A 14,517-nucleotide genomic window follows, 5' to 3' on the forward strand; every position below is an offset into this window, starting at 1 on the left:
TGTCCACGTTTTGTTTCTCAAGGAGTAAATGGTTTAAAGAAGCTATTATTCTGTTAAACTTTAACACCTCTCTGAAGGAAGATAAGACATTTTTTGGGCACTGGCTTGAATGTGTACACTAGTTAAGGTGAAGCCCGCGATAACTACTGCTCAATTATAGCAACCACCTTTTGCTGTCTGTTTCCTTTTATTGTCTTTAAAATCATTAGTGGGGTGGCTGATGAATTCCTTTAAGAGTAGATTCACACTAGTCAGATTTATTTTGTGTTGCTACCTAATTACAATTTACATTTATTTCAAAAAGCGATTTCTTTAGCTTGTTTTTTTTAATTACTGGGTTGACATCCGGTGCATAATTGGGGGTTACTGCAATGCTTGTTATCAGATAATGAAGAAAACTGTCCAAAAATAGTTTTGAGTCAGTGGCCCAGCAGACAAACAGTATTTATGGACTCGTGAAGAAAGTTAATTAGCACTGGAACGTCCTGGTTGTAGAATGTAGCAGCTTCTATCAAACTACATACCAACTATATGACAGAGGTGAAGGTTGTCAGTATCATTCTCTCATCACTGGTGTGTAGAGCCTGTCTCGTAATGGATTTGGAGGGCAAATGGGGATGCAGATTGTTAGAGTGAAAACATGGATATAGGCAGATATACTTTACAGAAATGCATACATGTACCATTAATTTGTGTGCTAGAGTAATAACGATGGAGTGTTGACTAATTTCCCAATGATGTATTTCACAAATGATTTATCAGCTTACTGTGAAGACACCACTTGATTCCGCACCGCCATCTGCATAGCTGTAAAATGTACTCTGCTACATGTGCTGCAGGATCATTTCTGTTATCTGAAGCATCTCTTTTTGTATAATTGCAGAAAAATCTAAAAAATATATATATATATTGGACAACATAATACCAATATATCTGTGATTGGCCAATATTAACCCATAATATTTACCAACTATTTAATCTGACAGGATCTACAGATGAGAAAGACTTATCTCAATTTACCCAGAATAATAGATTGTCCCTTTAATATTCTAGTCATTGATAGCAAGTAGTGTCACCACTAAAAGCTTCCGAGTGGGCTAAAGTGCTGAGAATTTAAGCTTATGTAAATTTGTTATCCAGTTTAGTAGTGCAAAAAGCACTTTAATACCCTGAAAATCTAATAAATGCATAAGCTTATGCCTACATTTCTGTTTTTTTTTTTTTATTTAATTTGTGTGCTTTCAAACACTATTTTGTACTTCAATAGACTATTTAAAAAAATATTCTGTTAACAAACGATTATTGCATTCTAAAGTAACCTCAGCTACCGATATTAGCTGGAAATGAAAAGATCTAACAAACATCTCAAAGAGCGTAGCTTTATCTAATTCCGTGGACAAGACGACCACTCGGGGTCTGCGAACCTGACTTTGGGCACCGCAGTTCTGGTCTGCTCGGGAAACTTCTACGAGGAGCGAGTGAAGGAAGTTGCAGCCCATGTTAGGAAATGTTCTCCCTGTGGGCTGCTGCAGTCAGCTGGACAGAGCAGAGCGTCGGTCGCACGTCGGGTTTTCCTCTCTGGACGGATCCTAATAATCAGCGCTGATCATCATGGCTCAGGCGAAAATACAGGCGAAGATGAACGAAGCTACCTGCAGCAAGTTCAGCAGGACTCTGTCTATGGCGGATCGCTCGGGACAGCTGCTGGAAAGTTTGGATCAGCTGGAAATTAGGTACAGTTCAGTAACAGGCCTGACCATGTGCGCTATGTACTGTGGCTTACTGTATGGCTGCTCACATGTTGTTTACCTGCTGTTAAATTTCATAAATGCATGTATAAGATATGAAATGATTGTGAGAAAACGTGAAATGATAATCAGTTGGAGTCATCCTAATGAAATCATCCCCTTTCATTCAGTGTACACGGATTAATGGTGGTTACCTCATTCTTTACCTCATAGTAATACCAGCCCATTAGTTTTACAGAGGGGGGGATGCGGCTGTAAATGGCGTTAAACCCTGTCTTGTGTCTGTTTCTCTGTCAGGGTGGAGGCTTTACGCGAAGCTGCATCGGCCATGGAGCAGGAAAGGGAGTGCATCCTGGAAATGATTCAGTCCTTACAGAACAGTCAAGAAATGCGTAACATCTGTGCTGGTGAGGCTGCTGTTCACTCCTACAACCTACACATGACCTCAAGTCACACACTGCTTCATGATGTTGGACAGAAGCAGCATGCAGAGTGCTGTATTTTGAATTTATGTTTTGTTTTGTTCAGCTCCTCTGATTTCACTGTAGCATTGTGATCCAGTGAGGTTATCCTCTGAATGCTGCTCAGGGCTTGGGTGGTGTTTAAAAAAAAAAAAAAAAACCTCAGGAGGTTTGAAGAAAAATAAGGCAACATGATAGTCTTTGTGCTCCACCCAGAGTTTACAGGAATTGGGCTCCCATTTTTGTTTTTTACCTATAAATCATTTAGCCTTCATACAGCACAGATTGACAACACGTCATCTCACAGCACTTAGCATAGTAAGGTACAGACTTTACAAGTTCTAAACAGAGAACAGAAAATCCAACAATCCAAAGTTGCCTTTGGATTCCCTATGAGCAACAACGGGAAAGAACGGAAAAAAACAACAACCTTGAAATAATTGAAATAAGGAGGTGGAGGAAAAACGCTGACAGAACCAGGCTCAGAGAAACCAGCCATCTGAAGGGACTGGTTGGGTAAAGGTGGGGAAGAGGGTGGTTGTTGTAACACCCATATTAAAAGTGGTCACATTAAGCTAGATCTGCAATATTGATCCATCTATACATATTCTAATTATAGTTTCCACTAACATACGGATGTTAAGTCTCCCACACATGAGTGCAATAGTCTTTGTAACAATGACTTACATACAGTAGGGTGCATATAAGAGATTTAACCTCACACAGACAACAATACAATCCAGTGTAGTACACGTGCCATAAATGCTACCACTGTACAACTTACTTAGTATAATGTATGTCATCATTTTGTTGAGATTGTGCGTTTTTCTGTACACCAAAGTTTGTCAGCCCCATGGGGAAAAAAAGCAATACAAAAAAATAATACATAATCATAATTAACATTTGCCCGACTCAGTTTTTTTTTTAAATGAACTTAAGTTCCACAAATCATGATCATTCTAGTGTTAAACTACACCAAATCTTGCCTAGATCAACCACACATCAGTAGAATTACATTCCCTTGAACACATCCATGGACTGTGGAAGACTCAACAATAACATGAGTCCAGCAAGAACTAGGGCAAGGATCTGAATATAAGCTGTTTGTGTCATAAGCCAAGCTGAATCAGTGTGCTTCTATGCCTTACAAGAATTAAGTTAGATATTGTGTCTAGCTTTGTGTAATTTTTTTTTTTTTTTTTCCCTTTCAAGATCCAACTTTGATCCCTTGTTTTGTATCTTCCAGGGGAGAGAGAAGAGTTGAATTTAACTGCAGACCGTCTAATGGGGCGGACGCTGTCTGTGGAGATCTCCGTTGGCACAATCAGAAACCCCCAGCAGGAGGACGCGCTGCACAAGGCCACGTCTATAATAGATGAAATAGTGAAGAAGTTACTGGACGACATGTACGGTGGTCGTCAGCGGCTAATGGCCCTGCACGCCGCCTGTGTGTCTGAGGCACCAGCTGTTCCCATCGACCAGAAGTTTCAGGCCATCGTGATCAGCTGTGCTCTAGAGGACCAGAAGAAGATAAAGCGGAGGTTGGAGACTTTGTTGAGGAACGTTGAGAATGCTGAAAAGAACATCAAGATTATGGATCATCAGAAACTTGAGCACACACAAGCCAATGGTGGTCAATAAGACTTGTCACCAAAAAATTAAATGTGTCTTGAATACCACTAACCTCACTGAAAACTATTGTAGTCCTGTACTAACTTTGAGAAGGACTCCACTATAGTAGCAGCAAGAAATGCCCCTTTGGGAAAAGCACAGTGATGCTGAACCTTACAGCAAAAAATACCAAGCTTTACCTTTAAATCGTTGTCTTTTCCGTCAACCTTAATATTGATTTCTTAATGTATATACACAGTGCACAGTGTGTGTTCGCACACACTTAAGACAGAAAAAGACACATTGCTTCATTGGAGGTTTGCTCAGTTTTTCAGAAAATCCAGTGCTGGCAATCAACTTCGAGTTAAGCGCTTATAAATGCGTCAGTAGATCGTCTGCCAAGTTTTAGGTGATACAACAGTGTGAAAAACAGTCTATCGACATTTCATTGCCAGGTGAAAGTGAATTCATTTGACATCTGAAATAAGCATCCAGATACTACTAAAAGAATATGTCTGCTCTAGATCACCAGATTGCCCAGACTGGTTTATCCGATTTGACAAACAACAAATCCAATGATGGAGTGTGTTTTTGTGTTTTGTTGTGTCACCTTTTTCAATTAGGCACTTGGTAAGGATTTTGGGTGTGCACTCACTACCTCTTTGTGTGAAGACAACACAAGTCACATCAAGCTGTGGATTCGTATTTTCACAAAGTTTTGTTGGTTTTTTTTTTTGCATAAAACTGAATAAAACACGCATTATCTAAAAGGGTTAAGTCCTTGAATATGTCATGGGTAGCTTTTTGCTGTATTAGAAAATCACATCAGTACTTAGTATTTAGTAGAGAATTTTAGCATGTAGCTGAAACATCCTGAAAATACTAGTAAGAGGGTGTAGCAGTACTACGTTATGATTTATTGCTCTCGTTATCAATAATTGGGGCACCACCCTAGATTTCTAGGGAAAAAATTAATATTAATAAAAAAATTAATATTCATAAAAATTTTGATCAATCTCATATCAAAAAGTCTTGAATCCTCGTTTAAATTGACCACATTCTACACAAAGAAACACAAGACTGTAATTTGGTCTATAATGAGGTATTTATTAACTATTCTATGAAAATAATGACAAGTGAACTATGTACAATGTAGATATGGTGTGTGTGTGTGTGTGTGTGTGTGTGCGTGCATGTGTGGAAGTGTGTGTATGGTGTGAGAGAGAAGGAAATATGGTGAGGATTAGCCAGAGCTAACCTGACGAGGTAATCGGTAATTTGGATTAAGAATTCTAATGATTTGTAAGAGAATAAATTGATTAAATTAATTAACTGACCAAGCTGTTAGTACATCACCCATAGAATGGAATCAGAGCAAACTCAGCTGGAGTTATTGAAGTGAACCGTCATGGGGCTGGGACTTGCGAGGCCTTCAGATTCGCAGCACACGGTCTGGACCTGCGGGTTCGGAGCGGTGCGTCGTCGTTGTGGTGGCCTAGATGTCCTGCCGCGGGTTGATCGGTTCTATGCAAAGACCTGATCCAGCAGATCTCCGGAGTTCTCAGCTGAGTGCTTAAAAATGATGGTTCTCAGGCTTTAGCCAAGAAAAATGGGTGTTGATGAAAAATTGTCAAAATTAAGAAAAATAAATGCTGGTTCTGAATCGGTTCTTCAGATTAAAACGAATAACGTGGGTTTAAAATTGAGCAAAATGTCTCCTTAAGTTACAAAAATATTAAGAGATAAATAGTTAACAAACTTAGATGGTGAGGGAATTTCAAAGATAGAAAAAACGCGCTTTAGGTAAGAAAATAATGAGAGAGACTTTGGTTGGCCTCTCAGGAAGAGAGGGGTAAGAGAGAGGGTCGTAAGAGAGAGTAAGCAAGAGAGAAGAGATGATGTGGGCTACGGCTGACTTTATCTGTGGGTCCAGCTAAGGGGAGGACCTGGGCGGAGAGAGAGAACTTTTAGGCGCGAGTCTGGTGGAATTTGGAATCTCTTTGTTCTCACAAAGTAGAGAAGAAAGAGGAATCCAGAATGGATTAAAATATGATATTAAACGCGCAAAACACGATCTGTCTATCCCACCATATTCAGTTGTGTGAAAGTGAAATGTGTAGATTTATACATATGTTCATATGATGTGAATCATTTCATTCATAACTATATGTTTATGTTTATGACATTAAAAATATGTATCACAGTGAAAATATAACAACAAGTCAGAGATTTGGTAACAGGTAAATACAATGGTCATCATTCAACCTAAATGGAGAGGAAATTCAGAGGTTAATACTGGAATTCATTCCAAAATCATAGTATCCTGGGGAAGAAATGATTAACATCACAAATTAATAAATCGACTTCTATCAGACATGCAAATATGATCTTCAAATATGACATAGATGAAACACTGTGAGTAACTGTGGTAAATCTGGAAAAACCAAATGCATATAGAAATATTAATTTGGCAAGTGTTTTTGTTTAAGTTCAGTTCCAGTCTCTTTGTTTCAGTCAAAGAGAGGGAGAGGGTGACTCCAGCCTTCAGCCATAAAGTTTTACGACTTGTTATCTGATCTGTGGAATGCAGAGACGTCTCTGGCTGAGGGTCTCCTAAAGCTGAAAAGGGATTTTAGCATGAAAGTTCATTAAACAAACATCCATAGCATATAATTGAAAGTCACTGTCTTTTAAAAAGAAGAAGTTATTCCAGGGGTTTAAATGTTCACAGGAGTTCCATCCTTCTGTGAATGAAAACCTACAGAAATACAAATGTCTCAATCCTCCTATAGAGATGGGTGTTGGTCAGTGCTGGAGAGAGGGACAGCTTATCTGAGTTTTGATCAGTTCAGGAATTCCAGAGCCTTTGCAGTCTTGCCACAAGGGCAACTTGTATTATAAAACTTCCATTTCCATGAGCAAAAAACTGAACTCTGTATCCCATCTTGGTTAACTATTAACTTGAAAAATTAAGGGAGGCAACACCGTCTTTGAGCAGCACTGTTTACACTGCTGAAATTATCTTTAGTTGCCATTGGTTTTGTTAACTGCACCTGAGCAAAATGGTTCAATGTAAACTTTGAAGTATTGCACTGGCAGAAAATATCGGTGTACGAAATCACACAATGGATGCCCAAGAAAAAAGTAAAGTTTTATTTCTTAATGTCAGATTGCCATCAAACATTACCTCCAAACACAACATCAGGTGAGCAGTTGTGTGGCACACTTCAGACTTCAAACTGCAATGACTGCGGGTTTTGTCAAACTCTAAGCATTCATGTGTTGGTTTGTCCATCTAAATGTGTGAAACTGATTTATGAAGTCATGTTAAAAAAAAAAAAAGCAGATGAAAAGTAAGACACTTTTTTTTTTATTTACACCTGAGTGACAGCACTTAAGTATGGTTAGTTTTAACTTACGATTCTTTAAGATTATATGCCATCTCAATGATAAAGTGCGCTAAATTCATTCCGTCAAACTGCCAAAAGACAAGGTAAACACAATGTTACAAATAAGAGAAAGTTGAGAAATAATTATTTACAGATTTACTGTGCAGGCAAATTTGAAACAAACAGCCAGAGCAGGGACTAAAATGCTCACTGGTGGTCAAAGAGGGAGAATGTAAACATAGACAAGGCATTGCAACCATGGTCGAACATTCACTGATGTGGAAAGAAAGGCTTGCATGCATAAAAGTTATACCACTTTCTCTTTTTTTTCCTGAAAACAGCGCAGCTTACATGCAACCAAATAAGAAAGCTTGAGATGCGACACAATCTTAGTACCGATGGTTTAACTGTTTGAACACATTTTTAAGCACCTTTAGGAATTTTCAAAACAGACTTGAGTGATTAAAATGAATGAATTCAGTCCCATCTGAACTCAGATCTGAGATCAGTTACAAATGTTTTTAGAAAGACAAAAAACATGCATGCACATGTATTCCCAGACGCCCTATGTATTCTAATTCCATGTAAAATACTTACAAATTCGACTACTAGTAAGGAAATGCTAATAATTTCTGACTGCAGATTTAATGTAAGACTTCTCTACATCACATCATTTCCTTGTGCTTGGTAAACCAGTGTTCTCCAGGTAATGAGTTTGGAAAAAATTAAAAAAGGCTTGAGGCAAGCAAGGCATGTAACATTGAGTTTACAGGTAGCTGTATCCAAGACTGAGCATTCGTTTGGGGAATCTTTTAGGGAGCGCCCTGATGTAGTCGTGAGAAGAAACTTCATTTTCTTGCATATTCAGGCACACACAAGCACGTCGAATGCAAAAATATCCAGTTCTGCTTGTAACCCCTTCAGAGAGCATTAGTTTACATTCTGTCCTCGACTCTATACCACAGGCACAGACACAACTATGCTTTCCAACTGTGTGTCTCAACTCTTCCGCTTTTTTCAATCAAAAAGCAGCTCAATAATATTTACACCGTAGAAATTAATAAGAAACTACATAAGCCAAGCCTAAAAGAATCTTGTACCATGTTTAGTGTATGAAATGTTAGAAATATTATGGAATCTGAATGTGTACTGTGAGTAGGGAAACTTAACTCTGAAGCTGACTAATGAGCTCCTATTTGTACCAAAGTAAACAAAAAATATTGGTTAAATATGGAAAATGTAAACAATTGCAATCAAAATCAAAGTTTTATAACTGACTGAAACCTGAATACATGACTCTCATAGGGAAGAGTCTCATTATTTAACTCGTTTTTTACATCAAAAACAATCTGGTTACTAAATCCGTAAATTAATGCAGTGCAAGCAGACATACAAAGGGCTATTTGTGCCAGTGGTTATTGATATTTGGTTATACACAGGAGCACATTCTATCAATTTCATGTTACATCCAAATCACTGCAGTGTTAATATTTAAGCACAGCTCGGAAAGAGGAAATTTGGCACGAGATATCATTCAACACTGTTGTGCTTCGTACAAAAATACTTGCGCATTAAACTCTGGATTCGATAGGGATAAACAGTATAGTTTGAACCATATTCTGTTGACAGTTAGAAAAATATGGTACAAAATAATCTGTATATCTTTTATAATACATGCAAACATATTGCACAGTTGAAATGTCAAACACAGGAATGAGTGACTTTAAAAAATCGTGTACAGGAGCTTTTTTTTTTTTTCTTCCACAGAGTAAGAGTGCAACCTTTGCTTTTAGATATTTTGATGAAAGGTTCAAGTTGTATTACAAAAATCCTCCGTAATTAGGGGGAAATCCACTTACAGCCATAACATATCCTGTTTGGGGCATCATCTCACTAATAAATGAAGGCGCCTCTGTAAATGTTTGTTCTTTGCGTTTCTCGACAACTGTTTATCCAATCTACCTCACACTTGGCGGGTGTATTGCTGAGGACCCAAGAATCTGCAGTGTGAAGACGTTTGGACAAGCGGTCCGCGAGAAACAAAAGAAGAGAAACAGTATGGGACAGCTGATTGTGGGCAACTCGTCAATGGAATCAATGCATCAATTGATCAATGCACAGTGGCAGGTTGCAAAAATGGCCACGTCATAACATGGATTCTCCTGGAGAAATTTCATTTTGTAAGTTTATGCAACCGACTAATTAATGTTGAATCTACGGTACAATTGCACTAGATACAAGTGGTCGTGTAAATTTGCCATTGTTTCGTAACAATCAGCTGTCCTACTATCTATGTTATCACCATCACCATTCTGAACAGGCTTGTTTTGAACGGCACAGCAACAGTTTATTAAATGACACAATATACTGGAGCTGCAGCTGTTGCTGGTTCTTAAGGCAACCACAAGGAAAACCCAAGTGTGTACAAAGGTTGACAGGCTTTGTGCGCAGATCAAAGATGAAGAACCAAGGCTGAATCAAAGGAAATACAACCACCAATGTGGGGAAACAACTCAGGATACAGATTAAACATCAGGCTATTAACGTAGTATAGTCTAGTATTTCCCAGTCTGTGTGGACTTTGGTCTCTAACTGTGGCTACCTCCAAAGAATACAACTATGACCGATCTATGAAATAACAGTCAGTCATTCTAGAGTAGGATGCAACTTCCAAAAGGATTTTTATTCTTCTTGGTCCTCTGCTTGTTAGGTCGCAAAGTGATGACTTCTCTGCCGTTGCTGGAGCTCTGGTTGTGGACATTACTACTTGTGGTATTAAAAACACCTATGGAAAAACAACATTTTTGAGTAATGTTGCCCTAATGAAGACAAAGTCTTAAAACGTAGCATAGAAAGTGATGTGATGAAAGATCATTTACCTATTTTATTGCTTGTTGTGTGAACCACCTCTGTCTCCTCTGCTGTTTGCTGTTTGAGTCGTTGAAGATACTTCTCAGCTAAGTACTTAAACACTAAAAGCAGAGAACCAGCAGAAATGTTACGATAGATAGATGATGATATATTACTCACATTACACCGGTTGGTGACATTTTCAGTAACCGACCTTCATTGACGTTGAGGTCCTCTTTCACTGAAGCCCGATAAAATCTCAGCTTAAGCCTTTTAGCCAAAGCTTCTGCCTCCTCACTGCAATGCAAATGAAGAAAATACACATTCACTTGAATATACGGTAAGTGATAATGCTGAGACTACATTTTATATTCAGCGGTTCACTGTTCCAGAGAATCAATGGCTTACTTTTTAATAACAGTCTCTTCCAGAAGGTCAATTTTGTTTTGCACCAGAACCGTGGGAATATCCCCAACTTCTGCTTCCACTTTCTCCCTCCAGCTGTCAATAGCCTGAAACGACTCCCTGTCCGTGGTAGAGAAGACGAGCACACATGCCTGGGCTCCTGAAATGCAAACACACACACCAACAGTTCATGTTGTCAAGCTGTTCACTCTTTTAAAAAAAATCACTTAATCGATTCGGATATAAATATGATGCATAATTCATTATCCTGGAGATTTTAAAAGCACCAAGTCAACAAGCCATGCTGCCAGATAACCATGAAATCTGTGGCCAGTACCAACTGCACTTGAGCAGTCAGAGAAGTCAGTGATCCAAAGCAGCTGTGTTGAATTTGTTGTGGTGGTCGCATCTTACCCCGGTAGTAGGCCTTAGTAATGGCATCAAACTCCTCCTGGCCAGCAGTGTCCCACAGCATTAGCCGCACTTCTTCATCGTTTACTCTAAAATAATGAGAAGGTAACAAGGGAGATTATTCCATAATTCCTCTACAGTCAGAATACCCTGCCCAGCATGCCACACTAGCCTCTCTGTAAAATTCGTGTACGTTTGCCAAAATATGGACTCTCTAGAACATTAAAGACATTTTGCTTCAAAGTCACCTACCTGATCTTCTCCAATATTTCTTTTAGAATGTTTAATTTCATGTTTTTTAAAGCTGTTAACAACTCAGCACACTTGTAAATAGGGCTTGTGTTCCTCCATGAGTCATACATATTTAATGTAATTGCTATCTTTTACATTTGTTACAACAACAGAGAATATCCTCATCATAAATAAAAAGGCACTGACAACATCTAAACAACGTATCGCTAATCTGACCAGAGCCCTGCAGTGACTTTAAATATAGCTTGTACCTGACATGCCAGAAGCTCTACAAAACAAGTTGCTTACAGTATCTGTCGTTCCAGAAAGTCCACTCCAATAGTCTTTTTGTAGTCCTTAGTGAAAATGCCCTTGCAGTAACGTTGGATCATACTGGACTTGCCAACAGCTCCATTTCCAACCACCACCACTTTGATGGCAACTTCCATATCCTCCTCCAACATGGTGGCGATGTCTGGCTGGTTTCCTCAGTTCCACTCTGACTGGGTAGTTTCAGTGATGTGACACGGAGACATACACCAACTGAAAACGTAAGATAAATAAAACAAACTGTGACACGTTTACATACTATATGCAAATCACATCCAACAGAAGTAACATCAGTGCAACCCAAACTCAAATTTACACGCTGTGATCTGTTCTAATGTGAAGCCCCCACGACAACGAGAGCTATCTGACAAGTATGTTCAGTGTCAAGTTTGTTCTTGAATGGTGGTTATTTTACAAAGGATGGTTCAGTCTAATTCAGAATCAGCTTTCTATCTACTTGAATTTTCAACAAGAGTCGATAACTTAAGAAGAAAAGATCTAATCTTTACATTAATAACACATTAGCGGTTACATCTGGTCTCTTTTTAGGCAGCCCAATGTAGTTTTCCCTGGTACAAATACCAAACAAAATAAATTACATGACATAGCAGCGCAGGTACCCATATTACTAGAGCTACAACAAATGTTTTTCTTCCGCCCCCCCAAGTGCTTTGTTTTGTATGTCAAAATTGTTGAAAAAAAAATCTTAAATTAGCAGAACCTAAAGCAAAACTCCAAAATAAACCACTGCAACTTTTCAAGCTTGTCAAATTTGAAATTAAATTAGCTCCAGAGCTACAGGCTCCAACACAAAGTTCATTACACTCTCATAAATGATTTCTCTTACACAATGGCTGTGATTATTTTATAAACCATTATGTATGCACATTGAACTAACTGATGCAAATTTTACAGGCAACCTGACTGGAGCAATAGTGCAGCATGTTTATTCTTCCATTAGTGCTGGAAGCAGGAGACTCCACATAGCAACTGAGCCTTCCACAGCTATATGAGTGCAGTGGCCGAGTGAAACGCTAAACAACATATTGTGGGAAAGCTGTTCTCAGTGGATACTGACAACTTACTGCGTGGCTGTGGTGTCCAACAGCCTGTCTGAATTTGAGTCACAATATGGAAGGCAGTCGAAGATATTATTCATCAACTATAATTGAGCAGCATGATGCATCAGTTATTACAACATCCAGGCAACACATGGCTTAAAATAAAACAGCTTGCTCTTCTTTTGATGTGAATTTTTAACTTATTACAATGACATATGTATTTTGAACTTGAATATCATTTTAGGTATTGCATTAGTTGACCTAACAAATGAAGACTCAGGGCCGTCTTCTTTTTTTCCTCACTTGGATTTGCAAGCCAAGTTGTACATTTACAGTTTTCTCATGTCTCAGTGCAATAATTTGTAGACTTGTAGCTTATATCGGTTTTCAGAATCACAGCAACTGAGTCAAAGTGAAGGGTCCTCAAGCTGACTAAGTTCACTTCATTGAATTACGACTTACAGTACAGACCACAGAACAACATGATTTTGGAAAATGGGGACTAAAAACTGAATATCAAATAAAAAGCTCTTCACAATATATAACGTAATAATAATTATTATCATTATTATTTGCTGTTTAACCTTGTAATCACGTTCTATACCTCACTTTTTCTAAGCAAAGCCTTGGATAATCTAATAATGCATGTAATAAATCAAAAATTCTAAAACAGGACAACTGACAATGACAGCTCCACATAATAACCACCAATTACACCGTTAACATGCTATTTTCCTTGACTACATCGTGATCTACATTCATGATACCATATTTTTCCACATAGAATTAGATGATCTCATTCATACTGAGGGAACATATTCTGCAGACATTAGAGAGCATCTGAAATATGGTGCCAGGGCGCATCATAATACACATAACCTGGTTGATTTGAATTATCTAAAGTGTGTAGAAGATAATTCACCTCCCCTGCTAGAAAAGTGAGTCATCTTCACCGGCTCACCGTTACTTTGTCCAGGCCTCAAGGCGGGGCACGGTTCAAGGCAACATTTAGGGCAGAGGCAGAATAAAAACATTACAATTCCATGACATATAACCAAGCTAGTTCACTCTGTCAGGGTTTATTATCACTATATGTAGTATTTTCAAAGACTGCGAGGGGTTAAGTTTTAAGTCAACTTTTCATTCTTCTTTCCTCAACCCAAATCAGACCTCGTTTGCCTCTGTCAAGATACGACCTGTTGAATAGCTGACAGGAGGGTCTTTAAGTGCTGAGCAGCTGCTAGTGTAGTCTGACTGAAGCAAACGGTGCTGGTCAAGAAGGGGAAAAAATACAACAACTAGCAAACAGAAAGAAGTGGGCAGTTTCTTACCTGTAAAATGAGCTCATTCGCAGACAGTAGATGAGCTATGTAGCAAGCTAACCCACAATCACATATCTACAGCCTCCCTCTGTTCTTCTCCGTGGCAAGAGGAGACGCTAGTGACTCCGGTGCTAAGGTTACCGTGCTAAGGTTAGCTACTTTTCCCAGAGAAAAGAACCTTCTGCCCCGTCCGCTGGTCAGTTCTGTCTTAATGAGAGCACAGACTGAGGCAACGTTTTTGCGCTTCAAAACGACAGGTGGAGTTTACTTAACGTCGTCAACCGAGGAAAATCTTTGCCATTTACGGAGTGGAAATGCATTGCTGTCTATCGACGAGCCTACGTTCGGGCTAACGACGCTGCGCATGAGAGCAGCTAACAGGCAGCTGGCTAGCTCGCTAATGTTTGTTGCTAAGCAGCAGAGCCAAAGAGTGCACAATGCAAGAGAGTCAACGGGGGAGTTCTGGGATCATTTGTAGTTCTAAAGTCACGACTGGAAATAACGAAGCCCCTGTCACATCATTACATCTCTAACTACTTCTTCCTCATAATAATGTTTTATTTATACCTATCATATGTGTTTTAAGTCGATTTTGTCACAGTGGCCGACTGTATAAACCATACCAAGCAGAAAATAATGAGTTGTGAATATTCATGATCAAGTTAGTTAGACCAAGATTCAAAACGCCTCTACAGACC

The 14,517-nt window shown here is 38.8% G+C and overlaps 2 protein-coding genes across 2 annotated transcripts; one reads left to right on the top strand and one right to left on the bottom strand.

The window, feature by feature from the left end:
* Positions 1-113: 113 nt before the first annotated feature.
* On the top strand, positions 114-4,597 carry bag2 (BCL2 associated athanogene 2). Its single transcript, XM_022202701.2, has 3 exons — positions 114-1,733; positions 2,046-2,155; positions 3,456-4,597. Exons 1-3 carry the CDS (start codon positions 1,612-1,614, stop codon positions 3,848-3,850), a joined length of 627 nt encoding a protein of 208 aa, XP_022058393.2. The 5' UTR covers positions 114-1,611; the 3' UTR covers positions 3,851-4,597.
* Positions 4,598-6,952: 2,355 nt separating this feature from the next.
* Positions 6,953-14,230, bottom strand: rab23 (RAB23, member RAS oncogene family). Its single transcript, XM_022202702.2, has 7 exons — positions 13,829-14,230; positions 11,416-11,649; positions 10,879-10,964; positions 10,468-10,624; positions 10,274-10,356; positions 10,089-10,181; positions 6,953-9,994 (listed from the first exon to the last, which is right to left on the bottom strand). Exons 2-7 carry the CDS (start codon positions 11,568-11,570, stop codon positions 9,861-9,863), a joined length of 708 nt encoding a protein of 235 aa, XP_022058394.1. The 5' UTR covers positions 11,571-11,649; positions 13,829-14,230; the 3' UTR covers positions 6,953-9,860.
* Between the last annotated feature and the right edge of the window lie 287 nt (positions 14,231-14,517).

This window comes from Acanthochromis polyacanthus, chromosome 15 (genome assembly GCF_021347895.1).
Source record: "Acanthochromis polyacanthus isolate Apoly-LR-REF ecotype Palm Island chromosome 15, KAUST_Apoly_ChrSc, whole genome shotgun sequence".
Lineage (NCBI taxonomy): Eukaryota > Metazoa > Chordata > Actinopteri > Pomacentridae > Acanthochromis > Acanthochromis polyacanthus.

Excerpts from the sequence above, each read along its gene's own strand:
- rab23 (XM_022202702.2), bottom strand. The coding sequence starts at position 11,570 with ATGTTGGAGGAGGATATGGAAGTTGCCATCAAAGTGGTGGTGGTTGGA. Across the intron at positions 10,625-10,878 it reads TACTAAGGCCTACTACCGGG|GAGCCCAGGCATGTGTGCTC; the intron begins GTAAGATGCGAC and ends TTTGCATTTCAG. Across the intron at positions 10,182-10,273 it reads GGACCTCAACGTCAATGAAG|TGTTTAAGTACTTAGCTGAG; the intron begins GTCGGTTACTGA and ends CTCTGCTTTTAG.
- bag2 (XM_022202701.2), top strand. The coding sequence starts at position 1,612 with ATGGCTCAGGCGAAAATACAGGCGAAGATGAACGAAGCTACCTGCAGC. Across the intron at positions 1,734-2,045 it reads TTGGATCAGCTGGAAATTAG|GGTGGAGGCTTTACGCGAAG; the intron begins GTACAGTTCAGT and ends TTTCTCTGTCAG. Across the intron at positions 2,156-3,455 it reads AATGCGTAACATCTGTGCTG|GGGAGAGAGAAGAGTTGAAT; the intron begins GTGAGGCTGCTG and ends TGTATCTTCCAG.